Genomic DNA, 23,404 nt, shown 5'->3' on the forward strand with positions numbered 1-23,404 from the left:
TTGCCCTTGCGCAAAACCTGTGAACTTTTTTGTTGTGTCTGGAGGCCATGAGATCTATATCCGGAAGACCCCACCTCTGAACTAGAGACTGAAATACTTCCGGGTGGAGTGACCACTCCCCTGGCATCATCGCATTGCGACTGAGGTAATCGGCCTCCCAATTTTTTATTCCTAGAATGAACACCGCCGATATTGCTGGAACGTACTGTTCTGCCCAAAGGAATATCTGAGCTGCCACTCGCATTGCAGCTGCACTCCTGGTTCCTCCCTGTCTGTTGACCTAAGCCACAGCCGTGGCATTGTCGGACTGAACTCTGACTAGGTGGCCCTGAAGAAGAGTCTGGGCCCCCCGGAGGGCTAAAAGAATTGCCTTCAACTCTAATGTGTTGATTAATAAGGCTGATTTCTGAACTGACCAGAGCCCCTGGAGCCTGAGGTGCAGGACCACCGCTCCCCAATCTCTCAGGCTGGCGTCTGTTGTGGCTATGATCCATGACCATGAAGCAAAGGACCTGCCCACCGCCATGTGATCCTGATTCAGCCACCACTGGAGCGATTCTCTCGTCCCTTGGAGACAGCGAGATCCTCTGGAGATCCAAGCATAGGTTGGATCCTGACCATTTTGTCAACAGATCCCACTGGAAGCATCGAGCATGAGCTCCACCGAAGGGGATGGTCTCGAAGGAGGTCACCATCTTTCCCAGCAGCCGCATGCACAAGTGAATTGAGGGGCTGGGAGAAGACAAGACCTGAGATGTTATACTCCGAATTGAACCGATCTTCTCGGCAGGCAGGAACACCTTTTGCTGACTGGTGTCCATGATGAGCCCTAGGAAAACCATGCGTTGACACGGAACCACCTGGGATTTCTTTAAGTTTATCAGCCTTCCATGGCTCTCGAGAACCGCCAAGGTGAGGGATATGTGCTGACATAAGCAAATCTCTGAGGAGGATTTGATGAGCAGATCATCCAAATAAGGCACGACCTGAACTCCCTTTAGGTGAAGATACGCTGCTATCACTGACATGATCTTTGTGAAGACCCTCGGCGCTGTGGAGAGGCCGAAGGGAAGAGCCCGAAACCGATAGTGGGAGGACCCCACTGTGAATCTTAGGAGAGACTGATGGTCGCTCCAAATGGGAACGTGGAGGTATGCGTCTTTTATGTCTATGGAAGCCATAAACTGATCCTTCTCTAAGCCGTTTATTACCGACCTCAGGGATTCCATCTGAAATCTGTCCACCCATAAGTGCACATTGAGGTTCTTTAGGTTTAAGATGGGTCGAAAGGATCCGTCCGGCTTCTTGACCAGAAACAGATTTGAATAAAACCACTGTCCCTTCTGGTCGTCTGGGAGCCTGCAGATGACTCTTTGCGAAAGAAGAGAGGCGACACAGGCCTGTATTGCCTGTCTTCTTGTTGGATCTCGGGGTAGCGGGGTTATGAAGAAACAATGTGGTACCGGACCCAGCAGGTCTATCATGTACCCCCTTGATATAATGCCCCGAATCCAAGGGTCTTGGGTTGATGCTGCCCACTGTTCCTGAAACAAAGACAGACTTCCCCCCCACTGGCGCCATATCCGGCAGAATAGAGTGGTCGTCAGGACGCAGGCTTCTCCTGGGTCTTGGAGGCCTGGCGCCTAGCTGCAAACGAGGATCTACCCCTGACAGAGGAGCCTCGAGCATTTGGTTGTCTACCTCTAAATGACTGTCCCCTAGGCAAGGAGATCCCCCTAATGGGCTGACGAAAGGAGCTGACCCGAGGGGTCCGGCCCCTGCTAGAGAATACCGGCAAGGAAGTGCTTTTGCCCCCGTTGCCTGGGAGATCATAGTATCCAATTCCGGGCCGAACAAACCTGCTGCTGAAAAAGGAATGGTTTCAACTGACTTTTTTGATTGCGAATCTCCTTCCCAGGATTTCAGCCATAACGTTCTTCTTGCTGAAATAGATGCAGCCTGAATAGAGGAGGACATAGACGCTGAGTTCTGGGCCGCCTCATAAAGGTACCCCGATGCCTCTTTCAAATGTAAAGCCAGGGGAAGTAAATCAGAGTCCTGTAAGGCCTCTGCCAGTTGGTCTGCCTATGCTTCCATAGCTCTAGCAACCCAAGCTGAAGCAAATGTGGGCCTAAAGGAAGAACCCGCTGCCACAAATATAGATTTCAGCTGGGATTCCACTCTGCGATCAGTGGCATCCTGCAGAGTTGCTGAACGTGGGACTGGTAGTAAAGTGTGTCTAGCCAAAAGGGCTACTGGAATATCTACCTTAGGAATACTCTCCCAGCGGGCCACGTCTTCCTCCTGCAATGGATACAGGGAAGAGAATCTCCTGGGAACAGAGAACCTTCTATCAGGCTGTTTCCAGGCTCCCTCTGCAATATCTCTGAGTTCTACAGAAGGGGGAAAACGGATAGCCTTCCTTTTGGCCTTCTTAAAGAGACTTCTGTCTCTAGGAGTAGGATCCGCCGGTTCTGGGAGGTCCAACGCCTATCTGACCGCTAAAACCAAATCATCAATAAATTGGCTTTTAGTGTTCTCTTCCTGTTCCAAAGGTTGAACCTGGTCAAGATCAGAATTTATTTCCCCCTCCTCCTCTGAAAACCCCTCAGAGTCTGAAAGGACCATAAGGGGATTAGCAGATCTAGGCCGCTTCCTTTTAGCAGGCGGGATGTTTGGGGATTCAAGTAACTGGTTTAGTTTGTCCAAACCCTTTATAAATGCTGCAGACCATGCTGGTTCTGTGGGAACAGGGGCCTGGTCCGTAAGCAATGAGGAAGGTCCTAGTATAGACGTTCCAACAGAACCTGTGGTAGCAGGGAGGTCCAATGAACTAGCATTATTAGCCGCCGAGGCTGCCACACTAGATAGCAACTGAGTAGATTGTGATATCATCTGTGCTAAAGAGGAAACCGACTGTGTCAGGGAGGCCACCCAGGCCGGTTCTTCGGTCAGTGGGGCTGGAATGTGCTGGGTTTGCACAGGGGGGACCCCTGCTTCGCAGACAGAGCAGAGCGCCAACGGGTCCTTCTGCCCACATGGTAATTTTACATTACATCTTGAACATGTAAAATACTTTGCCATAGGGCCCTTTCCTTTATCTAATTTTTTACAAAGGAAGGCACGCCAAACACACAGCCTTAAATAGTTAGATTTAGCTGAGAGAGACAGAGAGAACAGTGGAAAAAAAACAAGTAATCAACTAATCTTACATAAAAGTTGTACTTGTAATTTGTTAAACAAGAAAATAATATATTGGCAAGCAGAAGAACTACAATATAACCCCTACTAGCCCACTTTGCAGTCAGCAAATACAGTAATATGTGTTTAAATAAATCAGATACTTAGCCCACAGGCCAAACAGGGGAGAAGTCCAACAGCAGTGTCCTGGTGCCTGCTCCCTCTGATCTGTGTCCTTTCCCAGGCTTCTCTTTGGCGCCAGAAGGCCGAGCTAGTCCAATTTTTCTAGGAGAGCGGGGGAGCTCTATGTCTTAGCTCCCCCCCTCTGATAATGCTGTCTCTCTGGATTTTTTTTTTTTTTAGAGGCCACCATTAGAAAAAAACGGGTGGTATACGGCAGAGTAGTGGAGACCTCAATTGAGGTCTCCGCAGCGGATTTGCACCCCGATGCCCCCTCCTATGTATGAGGGGGGATCTTGGTATGGCCCCCTTCTGTTTTCTCTCCTCCGCGGAATCCAAGATGGCCGCCGGCATTTTGTTCACTCCGATAACCGGCACTCCATGCCCGCAGTGGCAGCGCAGGTTATCGGGGAGGCCCCAAGAGTGACAGCGGTCCGGAGAGACCGCCTGTCACTCTGTATTCAGGCACCCTATTTACTCTGCCAGTGAGAGCCTCTGGCTCTCATCTGACAGAGCAGTGCCTGTGCTGCAGTTCTGGGAGTGTGTTCTCTATAATAGAACACACTCCCAGGTCTGCCACCAAAAGAAGACTTCCGATATCAAAAAGGAATTAAATAAAATAAAATAAAGTTAAATGAAAAAACACTAGCAGTACTAAAACACTGCCCAACTCCATGGGCACCTAAAAAAAACTGAACAGGAAGGGGCAGGGGGATTGTAGAGGGGAGGGGTATGTCAGCAGTGCTAAACTTAACTAGCTAGGTGCCAACTCCCGTGCTCCCCTCCACAACCCATGGTAAGCAGTGTCCCCCAGACTGGATGAAAGAGAAACAGTAATATAAATGTCCATAGAAATGGAATGAATTGTTCATCCAATAAAATCTAAACACCTGTATAAATTACAACCCGCTGTTCCCCTTTATTTGAACCATCCTCAATCAGTTAAACCATCTAGAGAAAAGAGAAAGATGGGGGTGCACACAAACTGTACATAGTATTACATTTCTTATGTCTTTTCTTTTACACGAATCTCTGCATCAGATTCCAGGGATGATTTCTCTTCAAATACCCCAAAAAAATCCAAAGGAAGTACCATAAATATGTAGGTGTGAGAGAGACAAAGTATAAAAAAACCCCAAAAAAACACTATCTTTAGAAAAATGTTTAAACGCATCATCAGAAAGTGTAAAATAATGCAAGCATCAAAATTAATTTAAAGGAGAAGGCCACGCATTTTTTCTATTTTAAAATAACAATCACCATAGCTCATTTACCATTAATGTAATTACATGTCTGTTTAAAAAGGCAGCTAAACTGTTGCAGAAACATATGTACCTGGAGGGCCTAATGTTCTCTGAGGAACATCTCATTCTTCAACCAATGAAACAGTAAATTATAGCTTACATCAGCTGGTACTGGTGCAGCACAAGACACAGCTTAATGGTGATAGCCAGAAACAGACACACACAAGACGTTAATGAACACTTGAATTTCTGCATGGGCATCTCCTTTAATTTTAGCGGTGGCAGCTATTATTGCAGTATGTCGGACAGAACATCTCTATCGTAAGACAAATGATGTTATTAATGGTTAAGGATGTACACAAAATCATGCTAGACACAGTAAAAAAGCTAAAGCAGACCTGCTTCCTCATCATCCTCCTCCTCTTCCTCATCATCTGAGCTGGATGACAAGGGAGTTGGTGCAAAGTTAGCTTGATTATTGACATATCCAGCATACTGCATGCCTGTAAATCATAGAAAGCATAAGAAAGTTCAGGTAGACAGGAAATACCAGCACACAAGATTTATGCATCCTCATAGACCACCCCACAACATGCAATTTTCTAGTTATACACTCTGCAAAAGAACACACAGATCGCACAACCATTCTTATTGTCATGCATGTATTTAGCAAACAAAAACGTCCTGCCAACTCACAGAATTTCAGTGTCTGGATATCTCCATTGGGAAGAACATATTATGAAACTAATGATGCTATAAACGCAGTCTGAATTATTTCACTCCATGCAGGAGCATAAGCCATTTAAATGTGCCAAACAAAGAGTGCAAGAGACCTCATTATGATAGCAGCTATCTGCTTGGTTGCTTGAGGATATGGTTGCTTAAGTATGGAAGTTTTTCTTTAAAGTGTACTTTTCACATTTATGTTCAACTTGTAACAAAGTCTAAACTATGCCTTTATTAGTTTGGTCCATAATGTAGGCAAAGTAAATTAAGCAACTTGTGTACACTCAGTATGAGACCTCTGAAGTTTAATGTCATCCTAGACTAGTATAAGCTGGGCAAATAATATATTTTAATTTTCAAAAAGACATCTAGCACTGGAACAGCTCCCGTCCCCACATCAATCTCATATGAACACTGTATTGATTTTCAGTGATGATAGCTTGGTTACTCAGGGAGGTAGAGAGTAACATAGAGCAAAACACAGAAACGCGTGGCTACACCTCTAATAACAGGCCAACTTAAACTAATAACACTTGAAGGGGATTACATTAAGGCCAGTGCAACAAACAGTCACCGCTGCCACTGAGAAAGCAGAGCATGACAAACATTGTTATAATACGGGCAAAGATTCTTATGGCTGATAAGAGGCCATCATAAAGTAGAACGACATTGATCATTGCAGACATGATAAAAACACACACATTAAAGCTTGTAATATATTGGCACATTAATCCTTCTATCTGAAAGGCCTCAATTTAAAATGTTTTCCATTTTACCAACTTTAAGCAATAACAGGTAGAATTCTACATTCATCAGTGAAGGATGATGGGAAAATGAAAGATCCATGTTCTGTTCAAGAATGGAGTCAGTCTAAACATTAATACTTGAGGGTGATACCCAAACTGTACATAAGTCAAGATTTTCATAGGTTTTATTTACATAGAGCTATTTTATATATTAAAGTTGCGATACATTCACTGCAGGGTGAGCAAAGAGCACTGATTGTAGAAGGACAGAAGGAAAACTGAAAAAGTAAATGTACATGTACCTCTACCATCATCCTGTATTGTATCTGCATTAGTTGGAGTCTCATTACCCTGCAGTGAAGACAGCACCTCTAATAGGAATAACAAGGTTTGTCTCAGAATAAACTTTGGGAAAACATACACAAACTTACACTTACTACAAAAGAAGCAGCAATAATATCAAAATAAATATTTTAGTATTATTGTAAGAAAACAGCCTTTTACAATGACAATACAAATAAGATATTTCTTTATATATTTGGATGTCTGCTGTGTAGAACCCAATGTATTTACACGTTGCACTAGGATAGTACCGACACAAGATAAATTATGCCACAAAAGCTTTTGAAAAAACAAGAGTGATTGTGCATAGAAGCATTTTCCGCTTATGACGTTTACCTTGTTGTACTGCTGGCTGAGGTGAATGTGAGGATCCTGGAGTCTGTTTGCCAGTGGGTGGATATGATACCAATGAACTAGGAGCAGATACAAGACTAGGCTGTCCAATTTCTGATTTCTGCTCTGGTACATGGAAAGCAGGAGACACTGTAAACAAATAAAATGCTTAAAAACAAAACCAGTTCAAAGTACAACACACTTGTAAAAAAACGGTATACTGGTTTATTATGTAAACAAATGAAGAGCAGACAAGCACTACGCATAATGTAAGAATTAAAACAATTTTCAAAAGATCAGTATGAGCAACAGTAAATGTCTGTGTGTTTAAAACCAAAAACAAACAAAAATGTCTGCTGCCAGACTCATTTCCCTCTCTCGCCGTTCTACCTCTGCCACCCCTCTCTGCTAGTTGCTACACTACCTCTCTGTCCCCCTCAGAATCCAATTCAAACTCCTTACCCTCACTTACAGAGCCCTAAACCACTCGTCCCTACTCCCCCCTACAACACCAACCACATTTCCACACGCACCCTTACTCGCCAATTCCACTCTGCCAATGACCGTCGCCTCACCTCCTCACTGATTACATCTTCCCACTCCTGCCTTCAGGATTTCTCTTGTACTGCTCCCAATTAGACTATTCACCAGTCTCCATGCTTTCAAATGTGCTCTTTAAAGTCCTTTAAAGTTTCCATTACAGACTATCAATCCTCCTCCTAACTCTCTCACCTCCGCATCCCCTCCTCTACCACCCTCCCACTCAGTATCACCCTCTGTGTCCACCCATCCCCTCTAGAATATAAGCTCTCCCAAACAGGACCTTCTCTTCTAGTGGTTTCCTTTTACCCAAGTAGTTTTGCAGGTAGCAATTATCTAAATGTGCTGTTTGTGTTATTAGAATATTATCACTTATGCCAATTTGTTATTATGTTTTAACACCCTATGTTCGTAGCTGGAGAACCCTTGTGGCGCCTTATAAATAAAAGATGACAAAAATAACACGCCAAATGTCACCTAGTTTCCAGTGACCTCTCCAAACTCATTCCAGATGGAAAGTTTGGAAAAAAGCAGTTTTCAACTAATGCCCACAACATCTGTTACCTCCTGCTTTACTATCCTCTCTAATTCATATGGGCCTTGATCCACTTCTGTCCACCTAAAAGATGACACCATTTCAATCCTCTGCATCTTACACATGCATAAACAGACTAAAACACACACTCAAATAGTACTCACATGTGGCCAATATACATAACAGTTGAGTACCGCTGATGTAGGTGTGCGATACCAGAAGGAGCCTTAAATACAAGACTGCTGTGATACCTGCTCTATCAGAACTTGACCTCATTACCACTGTGGAAGAGGCGAAAGAGGTTGCAGGTTATATTGCATCACTGTAGAAACTTTGTTCTGTGATTTACTTTGGGACTGCCACCAAAACAAGCCTACAGTTATAATACTGCACCTGCACACATACACACTCAAATCAGATGAACACCAATACAATGCTGCCCATTTGCTTTAGAAACCTTGTAAAGCTATACAATAGGTTAAGGCAAAATCTTTAAAATGATCACTTCCCTAAACAAAAAGACAAGTGAAACTAGTCTACAACTGTAACACTATTATAAAGCCACATTAAAGTGAATCAGTCATATGAAATAACAGTGAAGTTTATTCTTCATGTGTTTATACGCTCAAATTCCTACCTTACTAACAACTTTTTAAAAAACTTATCTGGTCTGACTGTGTAATCAAATAATTTATTAATAAAGCAAGGTAAAACGTTGTGACTAATAGAAAAGCAACAAGGTTGTACAGTTCAGGAGATAGACAGTGTTCCCAGTAACACATTGTTACAATCACCATGGTGTACATGTATCAGCTATATAGTGTGACCATAGAAAGACCGCCTGCAGTGGTTTCACAGTCCCAATACAAAACACACTTTTTACAAATGGGCCTGATGTGAAGTGTAGATATACAATACCCCAGAGGACTGAGAACAGCCAAAGCTACAGAAAAAAATGTAGAACATGAAATGAACTGAAACCTCTGTAGTCCAATAAATTTTATGTTTCTATTTCTATTTATTTCCCCAAGAAGAGATGTGCTCAACCTTTTTATAGAAGGGACCACAAAAGAGGTGGTTCTCAACAGGGTGTATTCTGCAAATCTGACAATCATGGGACTCCAAAAGCAGATTCTCACAAGCTGTATATTTCTGTTCTAGAACATGCACATTAGACTCTCATCTGGTGTCCAACTGGATTTTATGTTGGTATAAATAAAATGACAGGCTATGTATATTTGCCATTCATACCCCATTGTTCCTCCTCCTACACTTACTGTTGAGACAGCAAAAGGCTAAATATGCATTTCAAATTTTAAATGAGCTGGTCCCTGTAATGAGCACATTGTGGTTAAAAGCCAGCAGCCCTTTAAAATAACAGAAGTCCCAGTAAAGAGACCGCCCCCTTCATCTAACTGCACCACACCAAGGGTTGTTACTTACAGGTAAAAGAAGTCCCAAGATGGGAATCTAATACAACACACTTAAGAGATTCAAATTCCCATGAAATAAATATTTGTTTTTCTTCCTCTGTCTTGCGTATTTCACAGCTATTGGTTAAGGGGAATTTGAGTGTGCCAGGCCAATGAGAAACTGGGGAAGCAGCCAAGTGACAACTACCTCTGGCCTTAGTTTCCTTGTCACACGAGAAATAATTCAGCTGTTAAAGCTGCGTTTCTCACTAACTATTATGTGCTACAAATTGTGCTACTGTACACTTAATTCTGGCAGGAAAAATGTAGCATGCATAAATCACCTGCGTGACATTAGCCGAAAGTGTGTAAATTTACAAACCTGTCATTTCCACAGATGAGCAACCTTTAGCCCCTGCAAGACTACTTATTTCTCAATTTAAGTGTCAATAAAAATAAATTTAGAACTATTTTCCAAGACACTGGCGGTGATCAAGACATGCTCAGCTGATTGTCCATACTGAATTTCCTCATACTCTAATTAGAAAAGGCTTTATATTATACCATCACCGAACAGGTCAAGCTGCACCTAAAACTGTTCAATGGAAACCCTACCTAAAAAGTAATAGCTATCTATGTCATTGTCCACTCATTAATATCTGAAAATTTAAAATAACGTTTTTCCATTTGTATATGGAGAAGTCATTTTATTTTACACCTGGGAGAAGAATACTATACATGACAAACATGTTGGTTAATACTAAATTGTGGCCCTCTGTATCTTACCTGTGCTATATTGTTGATGGGTAGAAGCCAAAGGCAACCTATGGTTCTGTACTTGACCATCCTGGGCCCTCTGGTGTTCTACAACAGGATTGGGGGGTGATCTATGCCTATGTAATTCATGAGGAAACAATGAAGGACCAGAAGTTGTCTGCAGTCTCTGTACATTGTTGGTCACCTGAGTGCCAGACTGAAGGCCATGGGTAGTTACAAGTTGTCCATACTGAGTGCTGGCAGGCACTGAGTAGCATGGTGCGCCTTGATACAAATGACTTGATGCTACAGGTGTGGAATGGTGACTGGAATGAGCGGCTAATCCCTGAGGAAGACAGGATGAGGTTGCAGTATATGTAGAATTGTAGTCACCAGGAAAAGCAGAAAATGGTTCTCCTGCAGCTAGACCCTGGCCTGGCCCTAATGATGCTGGGTTATTATATCCTGGAGAAAGTCCATGGTAGAACTCGTGTGAGCCCTGATTTGGATTTAAATGATTGGTCTGCAGAGGCGGAGCCATGATGCTCTGGGGCGGTGCTGCATAGTTGGTAGAGTAATAATTTGGCCCATATTGGCTGTTTGTATACGAAGGAGTAACTTTACTCGGCACTTGGGAGCTGAATGCTGGAGTAGCACTGTTAGCGGATGAATAATTTCTGTATCCATGAGGCGGCTGAGGTTGATTTGGGCCTAAAATAAATAAAACAATGTTAACATACTAGGAAATAATAAAGGATAGTCAAATAATGCACCCTTTCCATGTAATTTTTTGTATTTGATTAACAATTAATTTAACTTTATTTTAAGTATTTCTTAGTCTGCAACCAAGTTGACACACTAGATTTCTGTTACTTCTAAATTATAATAAACATCCTTTGTAAATTAATAAAACATTATCGATGTACAATGCACATCTAAACAGGTATATATAGAAAAAGTACAATGGTCTTTCATTTAAATATTGCAAATAGTTTTTTTATTTTCTTTTTCAGCTTCTATACTGCTTTAGAATGACTAACCGGAAAAGACAGATGGCTCTTACATGACTGAATGATGTATATATTTTAAGTAAGATAACAAAGGATCACTAAACCTCAAGATTGACATTTTCAGATACAAACCATGAAGGTAAAATAAAGTGTTCAGTGTTAACCTAACAACCCACTACAGCTGCGTTGAAAGATAAAGTATTACATTCCCACTCCATTATAGACACCTACAACTCATCCCACATCTTTAGGACAGTGATAGGAATTTGATACAGGTCAAAGAGCTGACACTGCGTTTCTGTGACATTGCTGGCCCTGCCCATGTATACATCAACCAATCCATACTGTGCTTTTCTGCAAAGTCTGCCACTGTCAGTCGCTGACTGTTTGTATAATTAGAAAAAGTCCTAACATGGCAACCTGCTGCAAAGGAGTGAAAGAGAGCATGAGAGAAACATTTAAGTATAAAGAGTTATTTCATATTATTCAGATTGGTAATATACAGCCTTTGCTATGTCAAATAGTGACTTTACCTGCTATTTTAATAAAACTTACAATTTTTACAAAGTCACCACATGATCAGTGAATGTCTTATGTTTTGTAAAAAAATGTTGATGAACATCCTCCCCATATATTCTAATCAAGCATGTAAGTTATTTAAATATATATTTACCCATTTCATATTTTAATGCATTAATATTAATGCTCTCTATTGGTCTGTGACATCTTCAGGTTTGTTATGTAGTTTATTTTGAGTAACATCTTTAAAATAACAAGTAAACATGTGTCTAACACATATTTTTGTAATTGCATTTCTATTCCTTGTAGATGGCATATTTAATTTAAAACCACTACAGCCACTACTGAATATGTATCCTCCCACTTTAGTGACAAATAAGAATGACACACATCTAAGCATTTTGCAACCAAAATATAATTTACATGGCAGCCAAATATCTAAAAAGTTCATCAATGCTTTATACCTTGTGAATGACTTATAAAGTATTCATTTATAGATAGATAACAGTGACATAGATAAATATAAGTCACCATATGGGCCCATTATAGGACATAAAACATATTTCCTTTCACAGCCGCAACCTGTCTTCTTATAATAATCCTACCCACCAATAAATATAAAATCCCTTTGGAAGACAGGTTTGAGTCAAGTGAAATCTATAAATGCAATGTTAAGAGGTAAAATACACTGAAATGGCGTACACGTGCTTATTTACAAATATTTAAAAGACTGATATTCCCATTAGAAGTGTGGCTTAATCAACACCATAACTACATTGTCAATAGAAGACAGTATTTCTAAATTATGTATCAAGCAAATAGTCATTGCATGTGACGGTGAATAAAAGTATAATTATCTCCAAGTCAGAAAATGGAAACCACCTATCAATTAAGTGTGCACAGAGATACACAGAGGAATCCTCTGCCAATACCTCAGGGGTTTCAGTGATCACCACAAAAGCCATGTTCTTGCAGGTATTGGGAAACAAACATCTCGCCCAATATAAACAGGGTCACCTCATTCTAGCCCATACATGAAGTGGGGGTACAACAAAGGTGTGACCACATACACTTATCCTTCACACTCACAAGTAGCAAAATTAAAGCACATTTAGATATATTGGAGTTTAAAATGCCTACACCTATGTGTTAGCTCTCTGGATAGCCTGTCATCTAAAGCAAACCTCTATATTATATAAATGGTACACAGAGGTTAAACAGCAGTGCGGATTGCACGGAGATGTTTATATTAATTTATTAGTGTAGGAATAGGAATTGTACACTTTGTTTTGTAAAACATCAAAGTCTGAGCTCAGTGGACTAAAGATTGCTATGGACGGTATAATGTTATAGACCGGACACAATGACAGGTGGTTGGGGCAGTCTCTGTATTTGGACACACAGGACAGTGTAGGTAACATATGTCTGGTCTGTCTGCCCTCATCTTATAGCTGATGAGTGAGGAGACAGAAGAGGTCCCAGCAGCAGATCACTGGCCTGGGAGCTGGTCCCTGTGTGGGTGAGATGAGGATAGCCGGCTATGTCGGTGAGATCACCACTAGTAAAGCCCCATCATACAACGAAGGAGCAGTAATTCCGTACACCAGTATGGTGGAGCAGTAAATCCGTACACCAGTATGGTGGAGCATCGTAGTAGCCTACCACCACCCACCCTCCTCTCACCGTTGTGCTGGGCGGCCGGGGGACCAGGCGCTGACATTGTGTCGGGTCTGTGCGGATTCCGCGCTGACGTTGCGTCACTTGCTGCAACCCCGAGCCGCGCGACCCTCGCGTCACCACCGCAACCGCCGGCTTGTGGGAGGAGCTACCTGCAACCTCTCGGGGATCCGGAAAATCATGTGACCCGTGGGCAGCCTGTGCCCATACACAAAATGTGCATAATAGTCTCCAAAGCGGTGGCGAGCGCCACCCAGCGGCCGGAGGGGGTAGTATATGTACGCTCTTCAGCGCAGGATTAGGCAAATTGTGGCACTGCTGTCGTGGTATTACTGCACGTGCTATCATAGCTTGCTAAATCATGCTGAGTCATGTAGTTCACCAATAGCTAGAGTGCCGGGGGTTTCCTTGTGCTGCTCTAGCGTGTGGTGGGTTAAGGAGGGAGATGGCGCATGCGCTAATAGCGGTTTCACATTTAATTGCAAAGGTTTACTGCACGTAGTGGATGACAGCTGTAGTTGTCTCACAGTTTGCTACCCTTTCTCTTTTCAGTTTGTTAAAATATTTTATTTGTGAAGGGTAAGTAGAATTTATTCAATAATACGAATATAGTGTAGACACAGAATGTATGAGGAAGGGGATGTAGCTCAGTGGTAGAGCGCATGCTTTGCATGTATGAGGCCCCGGGTTCAATCCCCGGCATCTCCAATTTATTATTTTTTTTTTTTTAAATTGATTTCGAAATATTTTTTCACATAGTCATTTAAGTTGAGGACAACTAAATCAGTACATGTGGTTTACTTTTTAATTTTATTACAATGTTCTGTGTCTTAGGCTCAGCGGCCTATTAGGAATATTTTAAAGGAAAATAGATGCATGTATCCCAGTGACCCAGCACAAGATAGTTAAGTAAGCCATTGGCCCGGCCTTGGGGATATATGCTCCCCAGCCCAGCCAACCTCTGCTTTTAACAGAGATCCCAGGCTGAGAGGAGGTCTGCTTGATGTGGTTACCGCTATATAGCGAGGATATATTTGAATGTGGAAGGCCATCTGCTGTGGCAATGGTCAAACATGGTAAAGCGCTCCTATGTTGTGACAAGGATCTGCTTGGTGTTTTTTCTACCTATTTTATGTTTAGGGTATGAGAGTCACTACGAACTCCTGTTGTGTGTAGCGGTTGGTTCCCATATCATTTTTACTGCTCTAGCAGCGCCCCGTCATAAGTGCCCTGGGCCCTGCAGAGCCTTAATTCAGTTCTACCTGTAGGTCTGACAGACTGCCGCTGGCAGTCCCTGGTTTCTACTGTGATTGATCTTGGCTCCTTTGGACATTTGCTGTAACTGTCTCGGAACACAGGCTGGCTTCACATGCAGTCTCACTGTACTGGGTACATGGGTATTCCCCATAGACTATAAATAGACCTTGCGGCTGGATTCTATTCAGTAGCGTCGGGCTGTTTTTACACTGTACAAGCAGAAGTTTGCGTCGTTTGTAAATTGGGTTTCTTAATTTATTAAAGCATGTTCCGGATTTGGTTTTACAAATATGGGGCCCTTGTTGCCTGAAGATAAGAAGACTGCAAGCAAGAAGGGGGCTATTCTGGCCAGAAGAACAGAAGATATTTACAAGCATGGACAATTGTAGTTCCACAAGCATCAGCATGCCCAGACTGTTTAGGGCAGCCCAGGCTGGCTGGGACTTGTAGGTCCACAAAACAAAATTATTTTTTTTAACTACTAATTTGCCAATATTACCCTACTACCCACAGCCTACAGCCTACCGGGGTAGGAAGAGCTCTAGTGCTTTCAGCATTGGGCTCGGTCTTATTAGAGGGGGGGGCTCGCTCGTTTTTTTCAGTGGACCCCACTCCCTAGGGAATCCAGCCCAGCGTTGAACAGCTTGAGGTTGGTATGTCATTATGGCAGGGGGACCCCTGCCGCTTGTCCCTCCGCTATAGTGCCACCAACCCCGGCTGGTTTGTCTAGTGCTGGTTGCGTGAAAATCGGGGGGGACCCAATGCAAATTTTTCTCCAATTTTCACGCAACCAGCAGTAGGCTGGCAGCACTAGGGTTAATAGTGCTCGGACGGGGGGACCCCACGCTTTTTTTTTAACTAAACATTTCTCTATTTTTAAACTTTTGACAGACGCTGGACCTCCGGCTCTATAGACAGACCAGTGTAACAGTGATGTGTTTACTAATCGCGCAGCTAGGCAACACAGGAGAGTTTGCTATACACGGGAGTGTTTGAAATCACAGCAAATCGCCAGAGATGACCAGTGATTTTGAAGATCAGAGTAAAAATCGCAGCTTAATACATCTGGCGACTTGGGAACTAAAATCGGGGGTTATCACCCACGATTTGCTGCGATTTTAAATTGATGAAAAAATCGGGCCTTGATACATTTACCCCCTGTAGTGGATTCCCCGCTTCTTTCCACTTTGCTAGTCCTTCCACAAGACAGCATGAAGGCGGTATTTAAGCCGCTTCCCCCTGAATAGAAGTTGGGCACCACTGATGAAGGATTATGTTTCCCTTTCCCTTGGATGATCATATGCGGATGGATTCTTTTTTTCTATGATTATTTTTCCACCAGAAGGCAACAGAAAAGCTGATAACAATATTTTCCAATCATCTTATTGTCATTTGGCAGACTTGATTTTAATTAAAAAAAAATGTGTTGTGCTCCCTTTTAATGGACAATCCCGGTCTGTTCTCCCACGACTGATCCTATTTTTGTATTTTCAAAGGTATTGAAGAGTTCCTTTACCATATAAAATAGTCATGGAAATTCAAGATGACTTCTAGGGGTAAATGTATGATACTCCGATATTTTCAACTTGCCGGAAAACGGCGACTTTGCATTGAAAATTTAAAGCGGTGATGGCTTGTAAAGGCAAGTTTGCCTTTACAAGCCTTCGCCGCTTTAAATTGTCAATGCAAAGTCGCCGTTTTCTGGCCTTTACAAGCCATCGCCGCTTTAAATTGTCAATGCAAAGTCGCCGTTTTCTGGCCTTTACAAGCCATCGCCGCTTTAAATTTTCAATGCAAAGTCGCCGTTTTCCGTCGAGTTGAAAAAATCGGAGTATCATATATTTACCCCCTAGTATCCATAATAATTTAAAGTAGGGGATACATGATTCCTTCTAATAAACAACTTTTAGTAAAAAAATTTACATGGACAGACAGACTTATGAAAATGTAGGATGACACACAGACTTATACTCACATAAAGTCAGCAGGACACCCTTAGAGTTAGGAGTAAATTCAGTTAAAAAGAAAAAAAAACATGTTGCAAATGCAAAGTTTGCTTTGCATGCAGGGGAAATACTGTCTATGTTTGCATGTAGCACACATATGCTGGACATCTTTATTTTTACATTGTGATTTAGAGTTGAGCATAGGACACGCGATCCCTTCCAAATCTAAATCTGTCCATGCATTTTAAATTTGCCCCCCCCCCTATAGAGCAACATTGTTTTGCTATGATGCAAAATTGCACCTTTTAACTGCATATACTCCTAATGACAATGCCTGCCACACAGAGTTGATTTGACATTGACTGACACACAGAATCACACTAATTGACACACAATGACACACACAAGGACATGACTGACAGGCACAGAGACTCACAATGACACTGTGAAGGGGAGGATGTTTACTCCATTTTCCCAATTCTCCTCCTCTCCCGCCTCCCCCCCTGCCATGGTGTAATTGTAGCAGGTAGGGGTAGGGGACGGTAGGCACTTTGCACATGAGCTGAAAGTGCATCAGGCTTCATTGTGTGTGCCAGCCATGTGGATGATGTCATCAAACCTGTCCAACTAGCAGTGCGTCCTTGTGTTTGCAATGATGTTATCATACACACCGTGGCGCTAAGGACGCTGGGAGGGCAGGTGGGTTTTATAAGCTCAATCTCTGCCCTCAATACTGTCTGAACAGTGGACACAATGCAGATATCCTTTCCCTCTTCCACACTTACCATTCCATCCCTTCTCACAAGCTATAGGATACCACATAAAGGGTTAATTTCTGCAGTGGTTAATTGCTGGATAAGGGGTTTAGTGGGATATTTGATGTGCATGTATATGGAGGACAGCGGCATATAAGGACATTGTGCTAAGGGGTTAATGACTGTAAAGGGGTTAAATGGCTGCAGAGGAGTATATGTTTGTAAGTGTGGAGTAATATAGGAGTATTTGGGTATGTCAGCGAAGATTGCTGGATTATATGGAGACTTGTGATTTGAAATACATATAGCAGCTTTTGGAGTATATGTATACTGTACATATGAGGTTTATTATATGTAGCATACTTACACTGTGATGCATATTGTGATATGGAGACTTTGTCATGAGATAGCAAATAGAGTTTGTGATGATACACATATAGTGTGGCTTTTGCATATATATTATATTATGGAGTTTGAATATTGTGTAATGATGATAGGTGTGGTGGTGCTGTTCGATACTATGGTGTTTGCATGTAATATAATATGGTATTTGCATATAGCATAGAATGTTAGTACTATACTACTACTAGTTTAGTTATATTGTATTGAGCAAGATATACACTATGGGCCTGATTGATCAAGGGTCGTATCTGCAATTTTTGTGCATATCATACGCAAAACCACACTGTGCATGCCCAAAAACGGGACTTAAGTAAGCAAAATAGTGAGATACGAACAAACAAATATCAAAGTAACAGCGTATATGTGCGCAAACGCCACTTACAACACTACGTCCTTCGAAGTAAAAAGGGGCGTGTGATGGACAACTTAAGTAAAACCATGCAAAACACTTGTCCCAGCTTGGAGTTATGTCTAAGTCCAAAAGCTATTAGCAGCAGCTCGGAATAAACACAGGAATAAACTCATCCCCTGATTATAAATGAATGTGCTGACCATACACCTTCATACACTTCTCTCATAACAAACCAGTATTTTAAAAATTGTGTTATTTTATTATTATATCATGGTTGATTCACATTTTCAATTGTTGGGAGATTAAAGTGGTTGTTGGGAACGATTATATATAATAGCAAAATAATTTAATTTCATATTTTTTTAGTCTTGAGAGGTTTTCTCTGACTTTTTTTAAAAAAAAATAAAAAATTTATGTCTAAACTGTATGCAATATTTTCAGAGCCACATTAATAATGCTTTTCTATTTTAAAATTTTATGTGCCTGTTCAATAGTTTTTTACATGCTTGATTGCATTTAATTATTTTGGGTGGCTTGCCTGTGTATCTCTTATCTGTTTATCTCTTATCTTGTGTCTGTAACTCCCCACAAATTAAATTTTTTGGAATATTCACCCCCCTTAAAACATTGTTTTTTGTAAGGTATGTTTGGTGTTATGGTATTATGTTTTATTATGGTATAATACCTATTTTTAATATGGGATAAAAGTACATAGTATTTGTCCATGATGCACTACAGGTCCCAGGATGGGCAGGTTGCCATTAACTAATTAAGTAAAGCCATGGTGGGACCTGTACTGTCCCCAAGACACATTTAAATACACATACACAGACACAAGTTTAAACATAATTTTTAAGGGCAGAAATGGCACACACATTATTGGTCACCTACCTACAAGTTAGTGTGATCCAAATAAAACTGAAAACCAGGTAGATGATGCAAAATCACCTGGCCTGCAAACGAAACTTTCACAATTGTGTTCTGATGAATTAATAATAATAATAATAATCTATATAATGTAAATCCTATTAATGTGGTATATACACAACAAAGACAAACAAATAAATAATAATAAAACAATAAACAATACACTTGAGGATATATTTTAAAACAAAAACAACAAAAAAATCGCACATCCTCATCTCAACACTAGGCTACTCAAGTAACTGATCTATCTGAATACGGACATTTCATTGAGTACTTTAAAGTTCGTGGACTGTGTTGACCTCACTGCTTGATATCCGTGGTTCTACGCATCTCTATGTTACTTTGCTATTTACGTTGCAAAATGACTTGTGATCTGATTCATCTTGGTACATATTTGGAGATTTGTTGCTTGATGAATCGGTGAGTACCTTTCTTGTATTTATTTGCATATAATACGTTGCGCACAGTATACGTCCGCTAATGTATCAGGCCCTATATGGCCAAAAGGATTTGGCCACACCTGTTAATTATTGAATTGAGGTGTTTCAATCAGACCCGTTGCCAGAGGTGTATAAGATCAAGCAGCTAGCCATGCAGTCTCCATTTGCAAACATTTGTGATATAAAGTGGGTCATTCTGAAGAGCTCAGTGACTTCAAGTATGGTACTGTGATAGAGGGCCACCTTTGTAATAAGACAGTTCGTGAAATTTCATCCCTGCTGGATATTCCACAGTCAACTGTAAGTGATATTATTAGAAAGTGGAAGTGTTTAGGAACAACAGTAACTCAGCCACGAAGCAGAAGACCACGTAAAATCACAGAGCAGGGTCAATGACTGCTAAGGTGCCTGGTGCGTAAAAGTCGCCAACGCTCTGCTGATTCTTTAGCTGAAGAATTCTGAATTTCCACTGGCCTTAATGTAAGAACAAATACTGTCCAGCGAGAGATTAATAGAATGGGTTTCCATGGCCGAGCAGCTGCATGCAAGCCTCACATCACCAAAGCCAAGCGTCGGATGGAGTGGTGTAAAGCACACAGACACTGGACTGTGGAGCAGTGGAAACGTGTTCTGTGGAGCGACGAATCACGCTTCTCTGTTTGGCAGTCAGATGGGCGATTCTGGGTTTGGTGGATGCCGGGAGAACGTTACCTGCCTGACTGCATTATGCCAATTGTGCCAATTTGGTGGAAGAGAGATAATGGTATGGGGCTGTTTTTCAAGGTTTAGGCTAGGCCCGTTATCTCCAGGGAAGGGCAATCTTTATGCTTCAGCATACCAAGTCATTTTGGACAATGCTATGCTTCCAACTTTGTGGCAGCAGTTTGGAGAAGGCCATTTTCTATCCAACAATGCCCCAGTGCACAAAGCAGGGACTACAATGATATGGTTTAAAGAACTCGGTGCGGAAGATCTTGACTGGCCCACACAGAGCCCTGACTTCAACCTCATTGAACACCGTTGGGATGAACTGAAATGGAGATTGCGAGCCAGGCCTTCCAACATCAGTGCCTGACCTCATAAATGCTCTGAAGAAGGAAGGGGCACAAATTCCCAAAGAAACACTCCAACATCTTGTGAAAAGCCTTCCAAGAAGAGTGGAAGCTGTTATCACTGCAAAAGGAGGATCAACTCCACATTAAAGTATATGTATTTGAATACAATGTCATTACAGTCCCTGTTGGTGTAATGGTCAAGCGTCCGAATATTTTTGCCCATATAGCGTATATGCGAACAGTTTGTAAGCTCTCACAAGGAGTGCACTTTCTACCCTATATCTCATGTCTGCACCTTCTTTCTCTTAAATATGTTATGTTTTATGTTTAACTTTTATTTGTGGGAGTGGTATGCTCTTTTGTTTAACCTGTACTTGCGGAATTTATACATGATTACGTACTATTTGTACTTGTATACTTTGTACTGCACCAGCCTGGGGGGCAGATGCCCCCTGCCCCCCAGCCCAGCCTGCCCCTGCATCAGGCAGTTAGACACATCAGGCAGTTACACACATCAGGAGGTTACATACATCAGTGAGTTATACACATTTGTGGGCAGCATGATGACTTAGTGGTTAGCAGTGCTACATGAAAAAACAGTCAGTATTTAACTTATGTGCAAAACAGAATACTAATTTTCACCCCTTGCAATTGTAACATGGTTTTATCCAATAAGAAACTTCTTAATTTAAGTTCCTTAATGAATCAGGCCCCAGGGCTGGTTGGAGTTTTCTAAATTTCATGTATCCATTTTTATTTTTACAAATAGGGCCTCCAACACTTCAGGATCCAGACAAGCAGCAACTGAACTAGCAGCCACAGGTGATGAAAGTGACAAGAACAGGTAGGAGAGAGCAGGACAGTATGTCAACTGTCCTGAATCTGGTCGGGAAGTCCTGTATTTGGGTGACTGTTTCGCTTAGTGATATTTGGTCCGACTGGAAGGACAGTTGGGAGGTATGTCCCACTTCACACTGTACTACTTGTGAAGGCAAAGCTGCGTGCAACTAACAGTAGTGCACATAGTATTGCCTATGTATTTGTCTAACATTTGTCTAAAATGATAACCATGTTACATAATAGGGGCCCCCTGTCTTAAATACCCTGGGACCCCAAGCGTTAAGTAGGGATGTGCACCGGCGACTTTTGAGGTCTTGTGTTTTGTGTTTTGGATCCGGATTTTCGCGATGTTTTGGGTTCGGATTTGTTTAGCAAAACACCTACCGAAAGGTTTTGGTTCGGATTTAAGGTTTTGGATTCGGATTTTTTTTGAAAAAAAAAATAAAAAGTATAAAAATCAAGTTTTTGGGATTATTTTCACTCCTACGCTATTATTAACCTCAATAACATTTAATAACAATCATTTCCACTAATTTAAAGGCTATTCTGAACACCTAACACCTCACAATTTTTTTATTTTTTTTTAGTACAAAACATTGCAACGAGGTATCTTTCTGGACTGCGTAGAGGAGTGTTCCCCACAATATAATTAAAAACCCATCAACTGGTCTGAATTACACCCAAAAATAGTATCTGCACTGCGTAGAGTAGTGGGCACTGGGCACCACAATAAAATATATAGAAAACCTTCAACAGGTCTGCATTACACCCAAAAATAGTATCTGCACTGCGTAGAGGACTGGCCACTGGCCACCACAATATAATATATAGAAAACCTTCAACAGGTCTGCATTACACCCAAAAATAGTATCTGGACTGCGTAGAGTAGTGGGCACTGGGCACCACAATAAAATATAGAGAAAACCTTCAACAGGTCTGAATTACACCCAAAAATAGTATCTGCACTGCGTAGAGGACTGGCCACTGGCCACCACAATATAATGTATAGAAAACCTTCAACAGGTCTGCATTACACCCAAAAATAGTATCTGGACTGCGTAGAGTAGTGGGCACTGGGCACCACAATAAAATATATAGAAAACCTTCAACAGGTCTGAATTACACCCAAAAATAGTATCTGGACTGCGTAGAGGACTGGCCACTGGCCACCACAATATAATATATAGAAAACCTTCAACAGGTCTGCATTACACCCAAAAATAGTATCTGGACTGCGTAGAGGACTGGCCACTGGCCACCACAATATAATGTATAGAAAACCTTCAACAGGTCTGCATTACACTGCACATACGGCTGCTCCTCCATCCTCTCCATCATATACATGTTGGAGTTTCAGCGTGTGAAAACCTCTTGTTTTTGATAATGTCAGTGCATTTTGAATATTTTTCAATTTGCCCCACACCACTGAATGTACTTTATCTATGATACGCATCTATCTTTCTTGACTGCGTAGTGTGGTGGCCCCGGTACACAATTTGGTACCGAGGCCACAATATAATAAAAAAAACCTCCACGGGTCAGAATTCCACCAAAAAAGGGTATGGACTGCGTAGTGTGGTGTGCCCGGAACACAATTTTTTACAGCGCCAACAATATAATTAAAAAATTGGGCATCAACTGTCACCGTTGTTTAATATCTGATACACCTAAATATGGACTGCACAGTGGAGTGGCCCCGGTAGTAAACGTTGTGAGGAAGCAACCTCCTTCGCCGCTCACTGACCAGGTTCCCCGCTGCACTAAAAACTCTTTCCGAGTACACACTGGAGGGGGGACAACTCAGGTAAAATAGAGCCAGTTTCTACAGTGGCTTCCAAACTGGCTTTTTTTCCTGCCAGTAACAATATGGACTGTCTGACATGTCTACTTGGATGGTGTCAGCAAAGTAATCCTCCACCATTTTTTCAATTGTGACAGCATCCAATGCAGCAACAGTAGACATGTCTGCAATGGTTGCCAGGTCCTTCAGTCCGGACCAGATGTTATCAGCATCCCCGCCAGCGCCTCTTTTAGGAAAACTAAGCTTTTTCCTCGCAGCCATAGATGTGGAAGAAAATGAGGGTTTCCTATGTCGTAGGTGGCTGTGTAGGCTTGAATGGCCTTTTGATGCTCCTCCATCCTCTGCAGTATATAGAGGGTGGAGTTCTAGCACGTCACTACCTCTTGTTAATTTAGATTGCAAGGCTTGTAAATACTTTGAAGATAAAAA

General features: G+C 41.8%; 1 protein-coding gene and 1 non-coding gene across 6 annotated transcripts in view; one reads left to right on the forward strand and one right to left on the reverse strand.

Annotated features, from left to right (window-relative positions):
* Positions 1-13,379, reverse strand: part of SEC24B (SEC24 homolog B, COPII component) — a 65,857-nt gene extending 52,478 nt beyond the window's left edge. For 3 of the 5 annotated variants that reach the window (XM_075200681.1, XM_075200677.1, XM_075200672.1), the window contains exons 1-4: positions 13,207-13,379; positions 10,025-10,705; positions 6,755-6,901; positions 5,003-5,107 (exon numbers count right to left, since the gene is read on the reverse strand). In XM_075200681.1, coding sequence (XP_075056782.1) covers positions 5,003-5,107; positions 6,755-6,901; positions 10,025-10,705; positions 13,207-13,243 — 970 coding nt within the window. In that variant the 5' untranslated portion in view covers positions 13,244-13,379. The remainder of the gene's footprint in view (positions 1-5,002; positions 5,108-6,754; positions 6,902-10,024; positions 10,706-13,206) is intronic. The other 2 variants (XM_075200690.1, XM_075200686.1) reach the window with 2 other exon arrangements.
* A 457-nt stretch (positions 13,380-13,836) lies between these two features.
* On the forward strand, positions 13,837-13,908 carry TRNAA-UGC (transfer RNA alanine (anticodon UGC)). Its single transcript has one exon. It is a non-coding gene; the product is annotated as a tRNA-Ala (tRNA).
* The last annotated feature ends 9,496 nt before the right edge of the window (positions 13,909-23,404 follow it).

This window comes from Mixophyes fleayi, chromosome 1 (genome assembly GCF_038048845.1).
Source record: "Mixophyes fleayi isolate aMixFle1 chromosome 1, aMixFle1.hap1, whole genome shotgun sequence".
Classification (NCBI taxonomy): domain Eukaryota; kingdom Metazoa; phylum Chordata; class Amphibia; order Anura; family Limnodynastidae; genus Mixophyes; species Mixophyes fleayi.